Source organism: Pelecanus crispus, chromosome Z (assembly GCF_030463565.1).
Source record: "Pelecanus crispus isolate bPelCri1 chromosome Z, bPelCri1.pri, whole genome shotgun sequence".
Lineage (NCBI taxonomy): Eukaryota > Metazoa > Chordata > Aves > Pelecaniformes > Pelecanidae > Pelecanus > Pelecanus crispus.
The window spans coordinates 13,181,898-13,206,344 of NC_134676.1; the positions used below are offsets into that span (position 1 = coordinate 13,181,898).

The 24,447-nt window shown below is 38.0% G+C and overlaps 1 protein-coding gene across 1 annotated transcript in view; it reads right to left on the reverse strand.

Moving 5' to 3' along the window:
- Positions 1-304: 304 nt before the first annotated feature.
- Positions 305-24,447, reverse strand: part of MTMR12 (myotubularin related protein 12) — a 36,020-nt gene continuing 11,877 nt past the window's right edge. Inside the window, exons 4-16 of the mRNA XM_075725946.1 lie at positions 23,813-23,885; positions 22,472-22,602; positions 21,760-21,853; positions 18,966-19,089; positions 17,675-17,750; positions 15,778-15,884; positions 13,476-13,600; positions 9,150-9,228; positions 7,421-7,491; positions 6,185-6,357; positions 5,258-5,425; positions 4,151-4,312; positions 305-3,119 (exon numbers count right to left, since the gene is read on the reverse strand). Coding sequence (XP_075582061.1) covers positions 2,544-3,119; positions 4,151-4,312; positions 5,258-5,425; positions 6,185-6,357; positions 7,421-7,491; positions 9,150-9,228; positions 13,476-13,600; positions 15,778-15,884; positions 17,675-17,750; positions 18,966-19,089; positions 21,760-21,853; positions 22,472-22,602; positions 23,813-23,885 — 1,959 coding nt within the window. The 3' untranslated portion in view covers positions 305-2,543. The remainder of the gene's footprint in view (positions 3,120-4,150; positions 4,313-5,257; positions 5,426-6,184; positions 6,358-7,420; positions 7,492-9,149; positions 9,229-13,475; positions 13,601-15,777; positions 15,885-17,674; positions 17,751-18,965; positions 19,090-21,759; positions 21,854-22,471; positions 22,603-23,812; positions 23,886-24,447) is intronic.

The window sequence follows — 24,447 nt, forward strand, 5'->3', positions numbered from 1 at the left end:
TGTTTAATAAACCCCCAAACACTGACATTCAGCAGGCACTTTCTAGACCACCTTAGTAATTTCCCATAGTCATCCTACTACATGGCGCTGAACCCTCCTCTTACCTGAGCCGACAGCACCTCTCCAGTAAGTATAACCAGGTCAAAACTGCACAGCTTCCTCCTTATAACAGTCTGTAAAAACCCAGTACATAACCAGAAAAGCCTTGTCACTGCAGATTGTCAAGTTCGTTATGATTTAAAGCATCATTTGCAAAATATGACCTTAAACATACATTCTCATTTCAGGACAGATACATCAAAGTATATTTTATTGACATTCTCCAAACAGCCCGCTAGAGAGAAATGACAGTATTAAAAAAAACCCCAAAACTGTAAAGCTTCTAGCTTGCATTCAGTGTAAAAACTTGGAGGTATAAACAGAAGCCTGGAGTAAAAATATTAAGTACATTTCCAATCCCACAGTGCAGAAAACCAGTAACAATGGTATTCACTCTACATTATAAGTGTTCCCGTGTTCAATTCCACATATATGTTTCTCTTCTATATAAACTTCTCATAACTTATGTACAAATAAGATGTCCAACATCTGTTCTTTAATATAAATATGTAATCTTCATGACTGAAACATTACAACAGTTTGATCAAAAGTATAGAAAAATCTATTTAATATTTTCTTCTAATGGCAGTGTTTAAAACAAAAAAATCCCCGTTGAACAGAAATGACCTTTGAATGACAGGTATTTCTTCACCATAAAAATGCATTGCTCATTCAACATGCAAAGTATTATTGCATACATGAGTCACTTGAACTACAATAATGAAGTCTGAAGGACATGTGCTGGACATTCTAGCAAGTGCCAGCTGTAAGATCATATGTATCCCAGAAGGAAGCATAAGTGCTAGTGTATTTGTAAATAAAATGCTACAAACTCAAGTATTGTCCTCGCACTACTAAGACTTAAGGCAATCAAGAGTTGGGAAGCTTCAGTTTGGCATAGTTGCATTAAGTTCTCTCCCTCTCCCTTTAATAAGTTTTAGTATGTTAAAATAAATGTATTTTTACAGGGCTGCTGATAAATTTTTGCTATACATATTAAAACAACTCAGTGTGAAATGATGGATCAGTAATCCAGTTTAATATCCCCAACTACACTGAGTTGATCCAATTTTAGCAATAGTTTCTTCACTACCTAAGAAATCCATGCTGGAAAACTACATTGGTATGAGAATAGACTAATTAGTCAATGTCTACTCTCCCAGTGTAACTGATTTTATGACTTGCATCCATTCTTGGGGTATTCTAGAATTTAAGGGCTCAAAATAGATTTGACAGTCAAATAATATTCTACAAAGGACAATTATTTGCAGTAAAAATACTTTAGATATAAACATACACACAGTAGATCAAAGTCAACAGGCATTTCTTTATGGCTTTTTTCACTGAGGTACTGTTATAACATCCAGCAACAGGATGCAAGTGTTCATACGGTATGAACGCCACATTCATAAGCTGTACCACCAACTCATGACAAGTGGCCACAGACTCCAAATCCAGCTTCACTGCAGGATTACAGAAAAAGTCTTCCCTTCTATGTGGAGGGTCTCAGTGCAAGGTACAGAAAGCCTCAAAGGCAACTGGCATAAAAGGGGAAGTCAAAATGAAAGTCTCGCTCATATAAAAGGAGAAAAAAAATACTCATAGCAAATTAGAATGTCAGAGTCAGGCCATTTCTTACATTTAACAGCAAACATTTGGGGCTTAATATTCCAAGGCAGCAAGGGCATATAGCACAGCAGCCACACAATAAGACATGAAACGTGTAGTTAAACTCTTGCATCTGATCCTTAAGCTGAGTGCATGCATAGGCTCAGAGCAGCCAAGCTGCTACTGTAATACCACACAAGGTGAAGTGCTGCAAGCCAAAGATGAACACTGTCAGAAAAGGTAAGGTTGACAAGCACCACGATTTCAGTTGATGACACAGTAGACAGAAAACCCCTGGTGACTAGAAGTTTATTCCCCAGCTGTAGAAAGCTTATTTGTGAATGCACGTTTAGTTGTACCTTTCCTTGTTTATTTTACATGGGGGGAAATGCAAATGTATTAAGTTCCTAGTCACAGTACTTCCAATCCTAGTACTCTTAGCATAAGGGGAAGAGGTTTTATATTAAGATAGCAAGTGCTGCTGTATGTATTTAATATTCCACCTTTACATCAGAAAAATAATGGGTTTGTGGTGTTTGTTTTTCTTTTTTAAAGGAACTGGCCATGTGGCTACCTCAGGCTAGACTTCCATTTTTATTACACCTACGCTAAAAATGTTTTTCTGCAATGAGTACTGTTAAAGTGAAATGGAAGTTCAAAATATGCTCAGCTAATCATTGCAAATAGTTCTTTCCAACGAAGTTTTTTTTTTTAACCCCACAAACCCATTAAACAGGCTGTAGATGCTTGAGTGAGTTCCTTATATGAGGATACAGCACAACATTTACAACTCAGAGCTTAGCCACATACAATGCATACTTTAATTTATATACACTTTATGACATATCGCCACTTTGATCAACAAATTCATCATCCCTCTTGACCAAGTCATCTTCATCTTCCAAGTCTTTCCAGGTGCTAGTAGGTAAAGCGGGTTTGATAGACTGTCTCTGAAGTAAAGCAAATGGAAACAAGGATGACAAACGGGCAGAATTTCTCAGCAGTGGAACAGGATGTACATCTCCAGAAATAGCTTGACAATGTTCTTCATCCATTTTCACCTGCAAGCTTTGCACTTCTTCCATCAAGTCCAAAATCTTGGCAGCTGTGGCTATTGTACCACCACCATGAAGCTGCGCTTCAGGAATCCATCGTAAATATCTTTGTGCCCAGACTTTGATTTCAGGGCCATCGATGCGAGGTAACAGAAGACCGTGATAGTCAACAGGTTTACTACACCAACTATCATAAAATTCCCTGAAGCTATCAGAAGGTTCATCTGAAGAATTTATGAACTTGCCAATTCTTTTACCCAGAATGTTTTTAATTAAATGATCCGTTTCCTCCCTGAAAAATCCTCTCTTCGTGGAAGATTTTGTTTGCGTCAATGGCAAAGAAAGTTGCCGCTGATGCTTTAAGAGGAAAGAAAAGAAAAATATACTGACATAAATATTGATGGGACTTTAGAAAACATATTAAGAGGAAGAAAAACATAACTTGTATTCAGAAAACACAAGCAACAAAACCACTTAAACACAGCCACTTTGCTATATAGTCTAAAACTGTTACTCTTCAATGGCTAATACGCCAAATACTTCACACAGCATACTTAGTATTTGCAGATACCTTCCCTGCACTGTAACTATAGCAATGAAGTAACACTGAATAAAGCATTTCTTTGAAAAAGGAGAATTCTTGGCATACATTCTGCATGTAGTTTAAGCTAGCCACACAAATCAAAGAGCACTTGGCTTGCAAGTTTTTATCCAGTGGTTCCTCATTGCATCCCTGCAATGTGTAAGAGTTCTCCAATTAATCCTGTAGACCATACTGACAGCGTCTCACTTGAGAACACTTTGTATCAAACAGAATTTAACCAGTGAGGATATTACAATCAAAAGAGGCTATTCCAAACAAACTTTTCTTACTGAATTTGTGCTACTTTCCAGTAATGGAGGTGGTCCACCCATAATCCTCCACACCCTAGACAGTTTTTGTTGTTGGTCCCCCTCCCCCTCCAAGTGCACACACACACTCCAGTTGCACTCAGACAAAATTAGGGAGGCAGTTAATGAACCTGTTGTGTATTTCAGTTAGGTACTCCGTGGAAAAACAAAATAAATTCACTTTAAACATTTCAGTGCAACTCACCTGGATGTTAAGTCCCATGAGTTATCACTACACTTGCACAAAAGCATGAGGAAAAACACCCCACCTAAGTTTGTGGATATACACAGTAACTGCAAAACAGTGATTTATAACTGAGGTGGGTTCAAATTGTATTCTTAAGATCCAGGTGAGTCTGAGGTGCACATGTATTTGTCAATTAAAAAAAACTTTGTGCCAATACTTCCACTGTGAGTACATTTGAAGTACGAGTTGTGCAAAATATTTTTATGATTTTAAAAAAATATAAAGCACATAGCAGCAGCACATAGTTTACCTTGAATCGTGCAGTTTTCCGTTGACTTTTATCTGGTTTTGGCTTCTCTGCATAAAGAGGGTTGTTCAGGAAAGCCTGGGCCTTGGGGTCAAACTGCACAGACCAGTCCCACACAGTAAGAAATCTGAAAGGACCGCTTTGTGTGTTGAGGCTTTCACCACTCTGCCAAAACAAACAGGTCACAATTAACGCTGCTAGAAAGGAATTCTGACTAAGTCAAGGTGAAATTAAGAAATTTGCTTTTCACAGAAGAGGCCACAGAATTGCAACAACACTCATGATTTCTATGTATTCAATAGCTGAACAACATTATTAGATGCCAAGACAGTACACAGACAAAGATTATCTACATATTATTTTCTATAACTTCAGACAGTATTTCATTTCAACAGTGCAATTAGCACTAAGAATGCCTTTCACAGTTGAAAATAAGGTTAAATAATCTAAGGAAAACAACAAAGCTTTGAAAATTGGGCAGGAGATGGACACTTGAATTCTTCAAACACAGGGGGCATGTTAGGATTGTGGAATAAACCTCTCCAATCTTCAAAAGTTAACTGCAGTTATGCAGTGCTACCAGTTTAAGTTTTGTGATCAACGCTTTACTTTTATGCAAGACAGTGCTCTTCACTTTTTTTTTTAGTCTCTGTGCAGCCTTGCAGAGGATACCCCCATTGCTTCCAGCTTCTTGGGCTAGAGAAAAGCATGAACCAAATGTAAATCAGCATTCATGAAATGTTGATTTTGGAATACAACAGAATATACCAGACAAGAGTTTTGTAGATAACTTATTCTGCAGGACAGCAGGATATTCCTCTTAGGTTAAGGAGCTCAATTTTCCTTGAAGAGCAATAAACATGAACCTATAGCCACACATTAGAAGTAATATATTCCTGAGTTATTTTCCTTTTGTCATTATAAACTTATGTTTATGTAAATCATAAACAAGTTGTAAACTTGACTCCTTACACCCAAAGTTGCACTTATTCACCCTTCAAATAAGTATGGAAAAACATGCTGCTAGGGAATTATTTTTTTGAGTGTTCCTTGATTGTTGGTCAAACCTGTTCTCCAACACATTACATCCACAAAATAACAAACCTTTACCGTATTAGTGTCTTTTTGATGTTGCGAGTTGAAGAAGAAAGTGCTAAAAATAGGCACATAGAGGCTGTCTGACAACACAGTTAAGTAAGTTTCTGTGAACTCAAATGCTGGAGGATACTGTTGTACCAACTGCCAAACACAATTTAGCAGGAGCAGAAAAACAGGAGCCTACATAAAGAAAATATTGCATCAGTTTCAGGAAAAAAAATATGTTCCACCATGCAGACTATTTATTTTATAGTTATTTAGTGTCTCCGAACACAAATCTTAAGGAAAGCAATCTGGTTCACTGCAGAACTACTGCATATAACTTTGGCTGAACTCTGAAGAGCTATAACCCAAGCTACCTTTGGCCAATTGTTGACAGAAGAGACGAACACTTTCTAACCTGAATTTGCACACATTAACTTGCTATGAAAGCTGCTGCTCCGCAGCCTTTTAAAGCTGGCAAAGCAAAACTAGTTTATAGCAATTCTTGATCAGAACTAGTCAGTTTACACTTACTATTTCCATTCTGTATAGCAATCTGATCTATTCCCAAAATATAAACAAAAATGGAGAGGTGAGACTGCAACATAGAGCAACAGTATAAAGTCAAACTCTAGATGTGACAAGAATAGGCAATTCACTTCAGTTATTTCTATGGACACTACTGCCGTTTAACACAGTTTAAAAGGATGTGAGATACATGTCTTTCAGAAGACTCCTAGATTGAATGGGAAATTTTACATTTTTTCTCTTTAGTTACAAAGACTTTCCTGAACTCTAAACAGCAAAAATAGTGACACTGTACAAAACATCAACCCATAAAACAGAATATAAAATTAAATATCCTCAGAGTGATTGGAACTTCTGGACATCTAAATCCCTCCTTATGCCAAGTAAACTTTTAAATAGTAAGTAAGGAAAGCAATAAAAAAAAGGTACCTCTTCTTTGTCACTTTTATGCAAGTGGTTACAACGATCCAAAAAGCCATGTCCTCCAATCACCCACTCCTTCTGAATAAGGCTTTGAAACCCTGACTTTGTTCTGCTGTATGAATCCATCATCACTTGAACCAGACTAGAGATCACACAGCACAGATCAGTAGCACTCTCTTCTACAGAAGAGAACAGAAACCACATTGTCCACTAAGCCATTCCTAAAACTTTGGATAAGAAAGCAAAGTATCGCTAGCTTCACATAAACAAAATTGTATTTCAAGATCAGAGAAATACAGTTTCTTGCAAGTGTTCTAGCATCAGACAGAAATTAATCCACATTTCCAATACTTCCCTTTATAAAAACGTAAGGTTTCTTGTACACTTACACTAGGATAATACTTTGACAATAAAACCTGCACAAAACAAGCTTTTACTACTATAACTTTGATGCCTATGACCTTCAGTCTCCCACAATGCACATACTGCCCTTCCTGCCCTATGCTACCAGGACAGCTATCTGCTCTCCTGTCCTGTATGCATCTTTTCACAAAGTGTGAAATTGCCTCCTCATGCAACATACATTCTTCACCCTTCAGGTGCCTTCTAGAAACATGTCTTCCCCATACTACATTTCTCAAATGGCAGTGTGTAGGAAAAAACCCAACTAAATTACTAATCCAAAAATAGCTTAATGGTTAACATTGAGTTTGGTTTTCCATGTGGTTACTTTATTCAATCTAGGAAAACAAACTGCTCAAGATGTGTACAATAAGTATATTCTTTCATGTATTCTTAATAAAGAGACTAAATAGTGTACAGTGTGTATGTAGAATATAAAACCATCCCTTTAGAAAGGTTTCATGTTCCGTGTTGTTTGTGTAGGTGTGTCCCCCCCAGCCTCTTAAAGTACAGCAAAAGGTCTAGGAGACCTTCAATAAAATAAGTTAGGAAAGAGGAATGCATAAACAAGAAGTAGCGTGATTCTCCTGCCAATTTATCAGCAGCTTTCTCATTCACAACATGTTTCTCTTAGCCTGGAACTACGCTTACCATGTTTTTTTTAGCTACAGGAAGCATTTCCAGGAGTGTGAAAGATTTAGGTATCTGGTACTTCAAGTACTCTATGAATTTTACCAGCCTCTACCATCATTGTAAACTTACAGCTTAAGCTACATCTAAAGAAATTCAAGAGGAATTTAAGAAAAAAACATATATAGGACAATCTCATTAAATTCTTACCTATAAGGAGAACATTTGTGTGCTGTCTTTCCAGATACTCAGCAACTTCTATTGCTTTCTTCAAGACTCGCCTGTTGTGGTACAGGAAAAGGTAAGTGAACATTTTCATAGCATTTTTACAATTAAGTTTCTTGTATTAGTTTCCCCTAAAAGGGGTTAGAATATCATACTACTGAAACTTGACTAGTCCTTTAAAACAACAAAACCCATGCTCAACTTGAGTAAATGAAGAACTGTTTAGCCTCAAGAGCAAACTCTCAAGAGGTATCTTTATTTGCCCATTGGTCATGAATTTGCAGTTATCTTTGTACATTTGTAATACAATACTTTATTCTGGATCAATAGCAGCCGTCACATACACACGGAAGTATTACAATTGCTAAGAGCCAGATCTTTGTCCTGGAAAGAGTCAAAATCACCACACTTATGTTCTAATCTACTGCATACTACATTTCTCCCATAATCTGGTTTTAAGAGGCAGAGGGAAGGATCAGCAATCAGATCTTGTAAACATGCAGACAAAATTTATTCAGAAATTATCATTACACAAGGAAGACTGAGTGGAATTAAAGATCACAGAAAGCTAGATGTAACACTGTTCATTTCAAGACCTAACTCTTCATAAAGTTGGTTAATTTCAGCAAAAGTTTGCACACAAATTAGGATTCTTGCAACTGCTTAGGTCACTAACAGAAGGTGACAGTTTATTTTGTAAGTGTGGAGTTGTCAGATGCTTTGTTCTAGCACCTAGAATAGCTGAGAAGCAATTCCTACTAACTGCAAGAGCCAAGACCAGGCTGATCCAGGAAGCAATTGGATTCAAGTATGGAAATGACCAGTCTCAAAAGAACATAAGGACAGAACTTAGGCTGGCATTTAAACTACTTGTAATATTGGTTATGCCAATGCATTTTTCAACACATGATCTTCACTAGAACCTCTCATTCAATATACATTTATATTCTGAATTAAGGAAAGAGTAACTATCAATATTTATTGATTGTTATTAAGACTAGAGAGAACTAAAGTTGACTGCTGAATACTGCAGAAGCACTTCATGGTAACAAATGATCACAGAATAAACTGACAGACACTAAAGCTAGCACAAAGTAACTCTGAAAAATAAAAACCCTCAACATTCCACTATAACAAGCCTTAAGTTAGCCAACACCATTCCAACACTTACTCACTGCGGACTGCTGAGAGAAGAAAAAAGAACTTGAGGAACAATCAGGAGAGGAAGGGGACAAAACTGAGAACAACTGTCATTTTATAAATCTTTGGTGGGCTAACATCTTGAATACTGCAGTTCATCCCGTCCTAAAGGATATTACAGAAGTAGAGAGTACAGAGAAGAACGGCAAGGCTAGTCAGAGACACGGAATAGGTTTCATGCAAGAAACAAATAGGATTCTTCAGTTTGGAAAGACGGTGACTAAGTGCAGGAGGGAAATTACAAGTCTAACAGATTTGGTGGAATAGTTGTAATTGGAATGATCTGCTGCTTTTCACATCCTTTAATGTGGGAGGCTTAACACAAGCCCGTGCTGTAAAAATACTGTCTCAAGTTGTAGAAATAAGACACATAAATGGGAGCATAAGTCTGTCTTAATTTTCTTTCCTACTGGAGGTGAAGAATGCCATCATATTTCAAGAAAATAGCTAGAAAACCCACAACAAATGCATTTAACAACAATCTGAAACCCAGAACATTATGGATATAGCGAACCTGATTATCTCTAGCCAGTTTGTGCTCTCCAGTAATGAAAACCATTTCACATCAGTTGCCCAGAAGTCTGTACTGTTATCTGCAAAAAACAAAACAAAAAATTGGTTTGTTCACATATATGTAGTGCTAATTAGCAGCCATCCATTGTATTACTCTTCAGTAGTTAACTGTTATAAACCAACCAATACTAAAGAATCAGTAAATCTTAATCACTGCTAAAGTCAACACCCTGTAACTAAATGAGGAGGTGAAGTAGTCCTACAAACACCAGTAAAGTTTTATAGCACCATAGGCTTTTAGAAAAAGTATGCTGTAGGTTCATAGCAACCAAACCAAGTAAATAAATCTGTTGACAAAATGCGAAAGGAAATAAAAGAAGTTTAATCAGAGGAGATGGTTCTTCCAAGTTCCAGTTGCCATGACTCTAAAGCATGATCTGTATAAAGCTTAACATAAGACAGCTGGATTTTGAAAGTCATCACCATTAGAGCCAGAAACATGAAGGAGTTTTAGAAGGGGGTTACACAAATTTATGGGATGTAAGACTATGTGAAAAAGGTTTTAAACAGTTTTCACTGCAACTGAAGAGGCATTAAAATACATCAAAAGGGAATAGCTAAGATAAACCAGGAGGCCAAGGACAATACCACAAAGTCACTAAACTCTTACGAATGTCACTCAGATTTTTGTGGCTGGTTAAATGCAACCTAAATCTCTATTGCTTTTATTTCTATCAAAGCCAGTATTCAGAAACTGGAAAGGTGTTGCAAGCTGGTACAGTCAATTAAAACCAGAATCGATTACCTTTCCTGCATCAGACACAAACTGTGAAGCCCAAGGTCAACACAGTTCTATTACTGAGAAACAACTAAGATACACCATACTTCCCTCCTTCCCTGCCCTCCCCCCAATAGCTTCAGCCCTGTATGTTTCTGTGTAACTTCGTTTCACCTACCAAAGTCTCCCCATATACTTCCCATGTTTACTTCCAACACATACTCACTTCTGTCTTGTTTTCTGCAGCTTGCATCTATGACCCTCAAGTGTACAGACATTTATCTGTTTTGTTCCTGTAGCTGTTCTGCCTCCGTGCCTGCTCACGCCCCTCATTCTGTTCATTACAAATTAAAAAACCCCCCCAAACCCCAACTTTCTTTCCCTGATTCATTTCACCCTGGCCACAGAAACTAGTTCTCCACAAAATAAGCATTAGAATGCATCTTCAAAGGTCCCTAATTAGTTCCATTCACATTAGATGTAGTTTTCTCCAATCTTTTCTAACATCTTCAAATTAACTTCAAACCTTTAAGTATGATACCCTTTAAAGTACATACAATACAGTACTTCAAGAAAGATACCCTTTACTCTCCAGTTCACCTTCTTTCCATCCGAGTCTTAGAATACTCCCTTACACCCAAATCTCATGTTCCATTTTAGCCTGCCATCACTATTTGAAAAACCTCTGTCCGTTCTGAATCACGGCAAAATCATAGTACCAATTTCTAGTCCTTCAAAACCACCCGAAAACCATACCAAGGAAAAGGGATTTGTGTCTTTTTTCCTATAGAAATAACAGGCTTTTATCTATAGTGATAACATTTGTATTTCATACTGAAGTTTTCTTTAGTTTTCTTACATTATGGACAGTATAGAAGAGTATTACTCTAAAAAGTTGAGTAGCAACATTAAGTGTGGCTGTTTTGTTCAATCATACTCAACAGCAATTAGACTCAGCCACTTGTATGCAGGCCTCTACAAATAATTGCTTGGTCTGGCAGTTCTCCCCAGCCAAAGTCATCTCCAAGTCAAAATAGGAACTTGTTTTTAAAGGCACAACAAAATACTTGCAGCTTGTTATACCCCTTAATCAAGGTATTTTGCTTAATAGCATCACAATAGAGAGCAAGTTTTCCCTTCCTCCCTAACTTCTAGGACAATGAAGAAATACTCAACTAGACTCCACTAGGGTTTGAGAACTGAAGTGTTCAAAGCCTCATTTAAAGTATGTGGGGAAATGGCATACAATGAGACTTGTGAGCAGTCTAGCAGAAACAGCATCTGCCTTTGCCACATTTCAAATAAGAGGAACAATTTAAGAGGATCCAAGCTTTCCCCATCAAAATTCTCTTTCAAGCAGCTACCTACTGTTGTGGTTTCTGCTTTACTTAATGAGAATTTTTATAACTGAAACTTCAGTTTGGGCATGTGTTCAGGAAATTTAAGTTACACTGGAAGTTACCTAAATCAAATTAGAACAAAAATAATGGTTAGTGTGTTCAGACTTTGAAAGACAGTAGTAACGTAGTCAATTCCTGTAAGATCTTAACACCTCTGCAAGAAGTTACCTGAATGGTTTTCTCAGACTGCTAGTGCATCATGCTATATTCAGTGAGCTATAGCCTACTAACAAAGCTGATTTAAAAAGCTGTAAGACAAAAACACTGGAATGCAGTTTTAACATATTCCCTTTTGCTTCAAGTAATATAAGACAATGATACAATTACACCACGGAAATATGCAATATTTCCTGAGAGATGTTAAATTCAAACTTTGGCCTTTTTCCTATAGGAGGGTAGGTTACCAGAAACTGCATGAAAATATAGGTAATTGGTTTTAGCTCCTAAGATTCACTGTGGATTTGACAGTGTATTCTGGACAAAATCCTCAATGTGAAACACTGCCAAATATCTCATATGTGTTAAGACTTCTCTTCAGAGTGTCACTAAAACCTTTACTACATATTTACCAGAAACCATGCATACTAATTTGCAATCAATATCAACTTACCAGTGAAATTCCATGTATAAAACAAATAGGACTTGGATACTGTCTGTAGGCTACACTGCAAACACACAGTTCCTCAGTGATGATCAGTTCAGCTATGTCCAACATCAACAGCCACAGGTGAACTGCCCCAGTGTTCAGCACGCCTCCAGACAGAGGTTACTACAACATTTACCTTCATTAGCTTGTAGAAGAGTGTGAGGGACTGAAAGAGTTAATGTATGTTGATGTCTCAAACATTTGGTGAGACAAGTTAAAATCTGCATAATAACACTAAACCACAGGTGAGAAGTCGATTGGCACAGAGCCAGGAAGGTGTGTCAGGAGATGCGCAGTCCAACCTTACAACTCACCATATATGGCCAGAGATCATACAGAGTTCATTTGAGGAAGGGGTTCATGACCACCTGAAAGACCCCTTGCGACCACAATGGCACCTGCACAGACGATCAAGAACATTCTGGAACAAGAACCATGTAAGTCCTCAAGGGGGTGGGATCAGTGCAACTGAGAGGCAGGGACTGCTCTACAGGGACTGGTCTACAAAAGACACAAATCCAAGGAGCTGTGCACACATGCGCTACCAGAGGATTGTCACACCTACCACCAATACTGCGCGATCCAAGGGTGGTTTTAACACTCACACTCTCTCCCCCTCTTTTTCCTCTTTTCCTTTTCTTCTTGTAAGTATTCCAATTAGAACCCCCGTTGCCTACCATTATGCTTTCCCAGTTCAGGTTGTTTCTACCACCACTAAAGTGTTTAACCGATTGTCTGGTGTCATTTCACCTTAATTTAGCCCAAGAGAATCACAAAACCTCAGCGACCCTGGGTTGCGACAAAGACCCACTGTCCAAAATGGCCCAATGGCACATTGCACAGTTACAAGGTGGTGTGGAGCTTTTGTCATGCCAAGACGTGAGGGCAAAGTACTGTTTCATAACAGCAAAATACGTAAGAGTTCCAGAAAACAGTCTGAAAGCCTAGATTATACTTCCACATGGCTCCCATTTTTACTCCTTTCAAGTGGACTTAGTATTTACAGTAGTCATGTTTAGCCCTACAGCCTTCTAAGACAGAATTTTAAACAAGCTCACACTTAATATGTTTTGAGATGTGACTAGTTTGTAACAACAGCTAGGGCAAAAATTTATTAGCATTTAGACTCAGCTCTTGACATAGCACAAAGGCTTAAAAGGTTAACACTTAATATTCAATTTCAATGGACCACAGAAGATTGAAAAATCCCTCCCATAAATGTGAATCCCACTAACATTTAAACTTCATAGTCACTCTCTTTAAAAGTAATTTTCAGATATTGTGACTGCTTAGCAAGAGGTAGTAAGTCTAAGAACTAGGAGTCTCCATTAACATTCCAGTCATAAGCACAGTCTTCAGTTACATATTTAAAAGTCTGCTTTTAACCACTGTCAAAAGCTAGACACGAATCAAGGCAAGGGCTGTACTCATGAGACATAAAACAGCACTGTTATGCTTTGCATCTCAGTCACTTTAGAGACAAAAGACTAAAGTTTGACTTACCTATCAAAAACAGCTGTTTAAATTTCATGTATGCAGTCTGGATATCTTGCAGAGATGGAAGGCTGCTTGACAAGTCATCCGTCTTCAGGAGTTCATAGGGAGGTTTGCTAATTGTCTTATAGATTCTAAATCAAATCATCAAGAGATTAAAGCCCTTCTGCTTCACAAGTCAAATAATGCACCAACCATTATTACCGAAGACAAAGTTAATAGGTATGGTTTGGGAAACAGCTGTAAGGTGAAGAGGTACACACCCTAGAAAGCTAATGGCCTCCATGCATTTTTAAACATTGTCTGGAAGCTTGCCTACAAGTTATGACAAGTTTTGCTGCTCTTAACTGTTACACTGATAAAATTATATTCGTGCATATTTGTGCAGTTATGAATATTACAACCACCACTTGATTTTTGCTTCTTTAGTATTGTCTTCACTAGACACACCAAAATTACTTTACTAGCAGGCTATTTAGAGGTGAATCCAGAAAGAGGAGATGGATAGAACACCCAAACCTCCCAGCAGACACTTAAAATTTTTCTTGACTTTTACCAACGAAATTACATTCTGATACCTAGCTGCCTGGTCTGATAATGAAACAAATGAGTAAAAGAAAGAAGAAACAATTTGGACTCAAACAAGACAGTATACCTGCCTTGTACTTCCCTACATATCTGCTAATTTTTTCCCTAGGAGGAGAGGAAAAAATACCAGGCCAGATGAAGCTTTGGTTTGGACCCAGAACGTCCCCTTTCATTCAGGCTCCAGAGCTCAGATGGACATCAGCTTAAGTAAAAACCTCTGTTGTCATGCTGGCTTTGTATTGTGAAGATTTGGGAAAAGCTGCTCTAGCTCATACTTCAGAAGTGAAGCCTCGCAGGCACTTGCCCAGACAGGACAAGTACTTTGTTTACTTTGTGTTCTAGCAGAGAAGCCTGCTTAAAGTGAGAACTACCGGAGTCCACGTCAGAAATGCAGGTTACTAGACCTACCGGAAGATGCATCAGATAAGATAATTCAGGAAAAGCGATCATGTGTCAATTACAATACTTCTTCCAAATTGAAGTAAACAATGTGGTAGAAGATCTGGCTTCAAACAACTATTTCAATAAAAGCTGTTAATTGTAAACATCTGCTGTGTGCTTGAGTTCAGATTACTATTACAATGGCATGTTAACACACCCTTATGGACAATTTGTAGATATATTTTTAAATACTGGTGGTTAACCACCAGTACTCCATAGCAAAGAAAACCACCAATACTGCCCCAATTCCAGAGGGCCACAGACAAGAGATCAAAATATCAGCTGATACCTCGTTACAGCTTACTGCTACTTTTACTTACTTTCACAAACAGCATTACAAAGGGCTACAAGTCATGTAAACTTCCGCATTTTAGGGGAGAAACATTAGAGGATGTGCAGAAAGGGTCAAAAGCCTTTCCCATGCAAGTATAATTATCTTTAAAAACAGAAGAGGTTTTAAGAGCCTTATCAAGCTATTTTCTGTTAGTTCTGTGTAATTAACAAGTTCTCCATCTATGAGGAGAAAGGAGCTGGCAGTGAAGCAGTACAAACAGTACATACTAGCCTGATCTAATAGCTTGCTGCTAAGAGAGATGTTCCCTCCAGGACACCCAACAGGTTAAAAAGAAGTCAGAAAAAGACCACAAGTCATTGCTGTTACTCTCAGCCAGGCAGCTGTGCTCTTTCCTTATGTTAACTTTGGCATTTTTCAGACTGCTGAGCTAATTCGGCTAACTCAGCTGAAGCGAAGGGCTGTCTGCCATCACATCTGAAAGTAGCAGTAGTGAACTGCTAGATTGTCTCAGTGATTTTAGGTCATTTTATCTAAAGTTATTGAAGAACACAAATCTAGTTCTGAGAAGACAATAGAGTTCAGAGAGATTTAAAACTCATCTTGCAAATTCATGTTTAGGGATGGAGTCTAGACTCCACTTACTTGCAAACACAGTTGAGACCATCAGCTGCTGATACTTCAACTGTACTTAAGACCTACAGGCTTTAGTGCTGCTTTACCTAATAACAAGCCACAGTTTGTACAAAGTTTCATCTGATACATATGTCAGTACTTCCACAAGTAAGCCTTCAGTGATGTTACAGTCCTGCACAATTGACAGATGCTGTTAGGCCAAGGGCTTAAACCTATTCCACCTCAGAAAACTACTTTTAGATCTACAACTCGTTTCCTGATGCGTGCAAGCTTAAAAAGATACAGCATATATGGAAAAAGAGAAGCAAGGTCCATACCAAGCAAAGTGTTGTGGACAGAATAGCTATTACTGACCCATCCAAGAAGGCTTTTTGCATTTGTGAAGTGCTGTCATCCTGTTCTTTGGGAAATGCAGACATTTTGAGAAGCGCGGCACCATTATGGCAAGACCAACACCAGATCTGCAGAAAGACATTTACCAGGTGATAAAAATTGGTAAATTGTCCCATACAAATTATTTACTCAAGTGACTGAGTGATTACAAGAAATTTGTCCATGCTGTGTTTTATTGATTTTTCTGGTGTATTCAACGAACTCACCAGTAGAAGCAAACTTCCACATCTGCACCAAAACTACATGCCTCAGTACTCTGTATTATTGCTTGCAAGTTTTAAGTTAAGGTTTATACAAGCACAGGGAAATATAAAATGTCAGATTATAGCAGAACATTACTTTCTCAACTGTGCTCATAGTTGAAAAAAAATTGATCAAAGTGTCTGTGGCCAAATTACATTGGAAAATAAGCCACAGCAAGATGGCTCTTATAAGTAACATATATATTAGCTTTCAGTTTCTCCACACAGGTGTAGTGGTGGTTTTTTTGTATTTCAGCCTTGAGATAACTCACAATAGATACACCGTCATGCCTTTCCATGTGAGCTACACATGAAGGGTCACCTAGGCATATACATGATATTAAACAAGAACTCCACAACTAAATCAGATTGTGTAGTTACAGGTATTCCTTGTAGCAAGTCAGTCCTCAAAGCTTCTTACTTCCCTTTACATGTAATTTCTGACTCACACCTACTGCCTGAAGCTCTGAAGTCGATCTTTAAACTTGCTTTGAAACTGCGAGTCAGAATAATTTTCATCACAAATATTACACAAGTCAAATCAGAAGTCAGAGTTCTGCTACCAATTTACAGTAGTCAGGAGGTGCACCTCAGAAGGATGCAGAAACCCCACCATCATCAAGATTGACTATATTGTCCTTTTACTGCCATGTCAAACTGATTTAATACAATCAAGCTATTTTGACAGTAGCTCCCCCAAAAGGATTTGGAAGTAATTAGAAGAGTTATACAAGGCCTCTGCACAATGCAAGATGCAAAAAACCAAACACCACACACTTCTGTTTGTGTCACAGCCACTATAATTTGTCTGGTTGACTATCTGAGAAAAAGTGAAAGAAACTATTTTGAACTTCACTAACTAACTGAAAGGACAAATTGGGCAGCACAGTACAGCACTGTCTTCTCCATGGACAGATTAAATTAAGAGCTTGAAGTGAATATGGATTTCTCTGGTAAACTCGATGGACGTGCAGCAACTAAGGTAAGACCTCATAAGTGAGGTTACTTGGCTCCTTGTTTCTATCTACTCTGTCTTACTGGTTCTTAAACTCTGGTATGAGGTAGGAAGCCAAAGCCAGCTTGCTACAGGGTGCAAAACAGTATATCTAACTTCATTTTCTGTTGAGACTGGTAGAACTAGTTTTTCAGCTAGGCTACCTGGCTTTGTAAAAACGCTGCCTCATCACAGCCATACTACTTACCAGTACCCAAGCTAGGCAACTGAAGGTATTCATCTATATCCACACATTCATGGTCTTCACTCCAATATCCAAATAGTATTTCAAGCCTACATCCTGCCCCAGCTAGATGCCAGTCAGTACTCCGTCTCATGAAAAACAGGCTGGTGGATAGACAGACTAGTAGTATATGAAGACTATAGGACATTAGACAGCTGATAAGTAAACGGGCACTGTGAACCCCCATTTTGCTTTACACTGTTTAAAGGGAATACAGAATACTTCAAGCACCTCTCCTTCCAGCACCTATTTCCCCTTCTATAGATGACTAGGTGTGTGAGCCAAGTTCTAAAAATAATATGCAGTAACATCTGAAATGCTTGTTGAAATTATGCCTTCTCAATAAGATCTCTTACTCTGTTGTGCATATGTACTTACAGGAATGCCTCTGCCTTCATACTTCAAGATACTCTCTTCAGAAACGCATATGGGAACAACAAAATACAAAGGCAGCCTAAGATAACAAAAAAAAAGTTTCTTGTATTTAAAAGCTGAACAATCTCCAAGCTCCTTTTAGTGATGAGGAGCGTTCTAGCCCACACGCTAATTATATATTCACTCTTACAGCTACAATAATCCTTCCTACTAGAGAATTACATTGTCCTCAACACCCTCCCTTTATTTTCAGCTGGATAAGGTATTTTCTTCCAATCTTGAGCTGTTCATTATTTTCACTGCAACATTCCCCTACCTTTCCAAGGCTACAATTACATACTAACATTTAGTTGTAACATCTAAGACTGATTGGTAAGACTGCCTTGGTTCTCTCACTGTTGTTTCAAAAGATACCCTTGTATCTAACTAGTTCTGTTTTCATGCCTTGTAAGCAGTTTGCATCACAATCCAAGCACGTCATTTAATAGATCATCAATTTCCAATATCAGCCAATACTATTTGTGTTCAAGGCCCACAGAAGCAACAAAGATAAGTACTTAACCTCAGCTTGGGTCTCTCAAGTCAGAGTTCTACAATAAATAGGTAAGACTTCTTTAAAAAAAAAAAAAAAAAAAAAATCGGTGTTTGTTTCCAAGGTCTGTAAAACCCTTCAGGATCCGACCATTAAACAACAATATTACACAAAGCATGTAGGTATAGGATGTATACATATACATCCTAAAGGATTCACCAATAGATACTACTTAGCTAAGCTGATAGAAGTATACATCTCTAACCTTCCACTAAAGGCAATACAACTTGACTTCCATCAGCCCATTTTGCAGATATACCTTAAACCAGTTACTCTTTCCTCACTCAGCCCCCCAGCCAAAACAACATAAAATCTCAAGTGCATCTAACTTGAAATAAAGGTACAGAAGTTAAGAAAGCATCATCCTAACCAGTAAGTATGACAAAAGTGTAGGTACCAGACTGACATATTTTCTATTCCATTTTAAGGTGGTATTCTCCACCCCTAGAGCTATTTAAAGCCTGACTGACCAACATCCTGAGTAGCCTGACCTAATGTTGAAGTTAATCCTGCTTGAGCAGGGGTTATGTAAGATAACCTCCTGAGGTCCCAAATCAAAGTATCCCATAAATCAAACCGGAAACCAGATCTTAAAAAAATCCTAAACAACTGTGTAATGCTCAGCATCAAAGGTAGCATTGATTTTTGCAAGTCTTGATGAGATGTATTTCCAAAGGTCACTATTAACCAGGTCACACTTACTTTTCAGAGACTCTGTAGCCTTCATTGGTAGTCACTGCTTTGTATTTCACATTCCCTTTGGTCCGCTCCAACTCATCACGCCAGTCCTCAAGAGTATCAAACATCACAGTTTGGTTTCTTCCATCTGTCAGACATCAATAATGTTAACTTTGCAGACTATCAGGAATTCTAACATGAAAGCATTCCTAAATCAAGTAGTTAGTTTTCATTAAGGTAAGCAAGCAAAACCTCTTGTGTACAGAAAGCCTCGAGTCAAAGGTAAAATGCCTTTGTACAACACACTGCTTCTGTCTGATCTTGAACAAATCTTCTGTCAAATACTGCTTTAACTGATAACTTCAGGAATAGTTTCTCTCACAGAAACTAATCAGTTCTTACAGGACCTCCATACAGTTGAGGCTGTCCTCATATCCAGCCTAAAACCCAGGATTCTGTGCAGCAAATACCACGGTATACAAGTGCAGCTGACTGGCTGATATAGATAATAATAGACAGACTTAAATGCAGAATTAACAATCATACCAAAAACCCTTCTGCAATTCAGATACTGCATTTCATTTAAAGTTCATTCCTTCACCATGGATAGAAGTTTTGCACTGAATAGAACATTTCAGGCACTTGCTAAGAGCAGAAAATGGATTACAGCAGAGAATTGAGTAAAGCAATTCAGTCGTAATCATTTCAACTGAGAACTTTTCCTGTATTTCTATTTAGCCACCTCAGCAACAGTTATGACAGCAAGTTGATTTAGCCTCAGATCCTTTATAACCACCACATAATTTATGCAGTAAGGTCAATTGTTTTTGACACCCTTCATAATTAAGTATCCTGCAACATCAGCTAACAGTGAAATACCAAACAGAGCTAGAATTTCCACAGAAGATCATAGAATTGTTTAGGCTGGAAAAGACCTTTAAGATCATCAAGTCCCACCATTAACCCACAATCCCCAGATATAGTGGAAAGTTTCAACTTGCCATTGTAAGAAGATAAAATGGATGAAATATTTACAGCTAGAAACAGAACATTAGTAATGAGCTCTAAAGAACAAGTTAAGATTTTAAGAGTATCAGACTGTAAGAGGTATAAAACCCAATTTCTGAAGTCTACTTGGTTTGTCCAGTAGCAACTTCATAAAGAGTGAGACCTAGGCATTTATTATTGAAGATAGTTATTAAAATATGGAAGAATTCTGGCACAACACTTCAAAGTTGCAGCAAAGACTAGGCTTCTCCCACATTTGTTTAGTCTCTACCTGGAAAAGCTTACAGTCTTTCTGATGTCTGTAGTTCAAACTGAACGCAGTTACAGATGAATTACAGATGAAGCCTGCAGAAACTACCTGAGCCAGCAATGTGCCCTTGCAGCAAAAGCAGCCAATGTATCCTTGGACTGCATTAGAAAAAACATTGCCTGCAGGTTGAATGAGGTGACTTGCTCACAGCTCAGCACTGGTGAGGCCATGCCTGGAGTGCTGTGTCCGGTGCTGGGCTCCCCCATACAACACAGGCACAGGCCTGCTGGACCAAGTCCAGTGAAGACATGTTAACATCATGAGGGGCTTGAAGCACCTGATATGAGGAGAGACAGAGCTGGGATCATTCAGCCTGGAGAAGAGAAAGCTTGGCGGGGGTGCAGAGAGGCAAGAAATCTTTCCAGTGTCTATAAACACCTGACTGGGAGCAGAAGCAGGGGAGGAGAGTAAGGAATACGGATCTAGACTCAATGGTATCCAGTGATATGACAAGAGGCAGTACGCACAAGCTGAACTACAGCAAATCCCATTTAAATGTAACGATAAACTTTTTCACTCTGAGGATGGTCAAATAGTGAAACAGGCTGTCCAGAAAGGTTATGGAGTCTCAATCCTTGGCGATATTCAAAACCCAACTGGACAAAACCCTGGTAAGCTTCCTGCAGATAATCCTACTCTAAACATGGGGAGATGGACCAGAACACAACTAAAACTCCAGAGGTTTCTTCTAATCTCAGTGATTCTGTAGTTCCATGACATATTTTGATAAATGTCCGATTAATACCTTGGGTACATCAAAATTTCCCTCTGTGAAAGAAGAGGTTTTTCCTGATGTACTAAGAATCAGGTTCCTAATTCAGAACAGTGCTATTACTTCAGCTGAAGTCCGAATTACGAAATGCTAGAAAGTGCAATGACAACCTTTTATCTTGAATTTTGCAGCTTACTACATTATTCAGCCAAGTTCAATCAAGTGGAAAGATTATGTAATAAGTTAGCTATAAGAGGAAGTCAGTGTCCACTGGAAACTTGCTATGCAAATCTATGCTTTTTTTTTTGCAGTTGCCTAGGAGAAGAAAATCACTTGCAAATAAGAGCAAAAAGGGAAATACTTTCTGTCAGATGCCACTGAAAATGTAATAATTTAAGAATTAAGAGCAGGAAGTTTGGTTCACTTCAATAGTACAGAAAAAACACATTGATAAAATAAGCAAAATATTTTCTAGATGAGAGCACTCTAGTCAGAAGCACATGAAAGCATTTGCACATATTGATCACCGTAAGTTTTCAATCCAGTGAGGCTACTCTTGCTTGGAAAATTTGAGTGCAACTACATTGAGGGACACAGAAACCAGCAGCAGACAGATTTTTACCAACGAGTCTAACAGTGTGTAACAAGAGAAAAAATGAATCTTCTGAGGCTATCTGCCAGCAGGGTAGAGTCACATGCCAAGCACAAACTCAGATATGAAGTGTCCCAGATTACTTAAGGAACTAACAGTATGCAACAAATACAACTCAAAAATAGAAAAACATTACCTGTGTTGTTCGGGGCAGCTGATGCATAAGAGAACAGAAACAAGCGTTTTAGCAGCTTAGGAGTCTGGCTATGGTGAACTATACCACTGACGATCTAGGAAAGGACCAAAAATTAACACCCAAACACAGACTAAGACTGTCAGTGTAAAAAACATGATTTCTCCAGGTTGTAAAACAAAACTGTTCAATGGGTTCTATCCCCAACAGCTGAAACTGACTTTTAGAAACCCTTCTCCATTGTCTGCAAGACACTATACCTACTTGGCTTAATGAAAAGTATTATATCTGTTTAACTTCCAGAATGACTCTTACTATTTAAGTAGAGGTATTACACTCCTAGTTTGGAGTTCAGATTAACCCGTCAAAAGAAGCCAAGTTATCAGGAAAATAACTGCTTTCATATGAAAAAGGCTGAAGTCTAAAATGCAATAGAATTGTATCACAAACAGAACAGCTTTACAAGTCTGCCTGAGCTGAAGCTGATTTCATATAGTACTCTCAAGCTCCAGTCTTCTTCAAACAGCCAGTGCTATACATAACGATGTTTAATGAATAAGGTTAGTGAGAAATCAAGTCTCACTTTCTCATTCAATTGGGAACGATCCAAGTTTAAGGGATCTCTCAGAGTAAATTTCATCCTTCCCTCATTCCCACAACTAAACACCCAACACTAAGCTTAAAAAAGAAAAACAAATTACATTACTATACTTACTCTTTTCACTTCCTCTTCTTTTGTGTATCTCAGGCAGAACTGAAATACTCTAAGGTCTTTACAGTAGATAATTAGCTTCTCCGGGTATTTTCTCAGTTGTCCAGTTAGGCGTTTCTTTTTCTCATCATAAACTGCAAAATTAAAAAGTCTACGTAAATATCAAAGAGAACTTTGCCATCAGTTGATAAGGCTATCCCTGCTTGACTTTTCAAAATTCAAGAAACTAATTCAAGCCCAAGTTTTAGCAAGTCAAAACAAGGATCCTACAACAGACTGGCAAGCTCTTGTGCTAATACACTCAACTTTTTTTTAAACCCAAACTACTTCCTGCAAGGTAGAAACCAAACTTGCAGCAAGCCAGCTGCTCAGTGATTATTTCTGTTCACATTCTGACTGCATAGTAAGTTCAAAGTTTTGAGATGCATAAAGAACACAATTTAGTAGTTTTGCCTAAGGGAAAGTCCCCGAACAACTCAGATAATTTTAAGTTCCTAAAAAAAAGAATATTTTTTTTTAACCACCATAAATCCCCCACGAGAGCCCTTTGTTCACTTCTGTTTGAGAATGTATCATTTCACAACTTCAAGTGCTGCCAGCTAAGCCGTTTTACATGAAACTAAATAGTGTTTCATAACCAGACTCCACTAGTCTCCCCCTAGTCCACTCCTTCATGAAGGCATACCACCACTCATAAATACTCTGAATACTCTAATGATAGCCCAAAGTCAGGCTTCTCAATAAAGCCTTCCCCACTACTTACAAACTACCAGCCCTGTTCTCATTTACCTTTTTTGCAATATAGGCATACTTGTAAGCCCTGCAAGACACTCATTGATTTACTTGTAAATTAAAACCTCATTTTCCATCTCCTTTGATATTTTGAAGACATCATGAATCTCACAAAACAAAGTTCTCTTACACAAACAAAAGGTACTGTTTGGGAATTTGGTACCTGTACTGCTCTGCAGTGCACATTGCTCAAGTGAATACCTCCATATTTATAGAAATAGTTGGTAACACTGGAAGATCCTTGTGCACCAATCTTAATCAAACTTTTCACAGTACAGTCTTCTTTGCTCTGAATCATGGCATTTCAAAGGAATTGTTTCATCTGTCCCAGCAAAATAATTACTCAAAATGTAGCTTTGACAAGGTTGAGGAATAAGACTGGATTCTGATAGATCCCCTATCTGTCATTTCATCATTAAATATAACTGCAGCTGTTTTTTTCCAGACTACCCAATCATAGTTTCCAAAGTGACAACTCTTAACAGTTTTCTAAAACGGATGTCCATGCAGAAGTGTGAGGTATGTTAAAGGAAGAGTAGAAAGCTGACCTACCTCCATAGATTTGATCTACACATTGCAGGGTTATGTCGTTTTCTCCTACAATCTTATTCTTAAATTGTGGCTCCTAGAACATGAAAAAAATTCTTAGAAATCTCACACTGCTAAGCAGTAGCACCTTCTCACAAGTAAAGGATGTATTCAGTACCTATTCTAATATCAGCATTACTTATTATTCTTATAAGCTGTGTAAGGCAGAACACTGAAGTTACTAAAATACAGACAGATGCAGGTTACACAGGCATAGTTTATAAACTGCAGATCCAGTTTTATTTAAGTCTCAGCCATGCTTTTAATGTAGAGTTTTTACTTTTCAAATAGCTTCAAAGCATGCATTTCTATTGAGAGTCACTTTTCCAACTAGAATTATTGCAGTAAACAGGAAATACAGTAGCTTGATGTAATCCAAGCCCTTTTATGACAAGTTTCCTTGCTATGGGAATCTGGCAGGAAATAGAAAGTCTCTTAAAAGAACAAGCATCCCAAGAATACTCCAACATAACAGCCAGATTTATCACTGGGTAAAATGAAGACACACACAACCCAATTCTCTTATCTACTGTTTTGCCAAACTTGAAGTGATTTGGGGCCCTTCACTTATCATTCCATGAGTTCAGAGTTAAAAATTA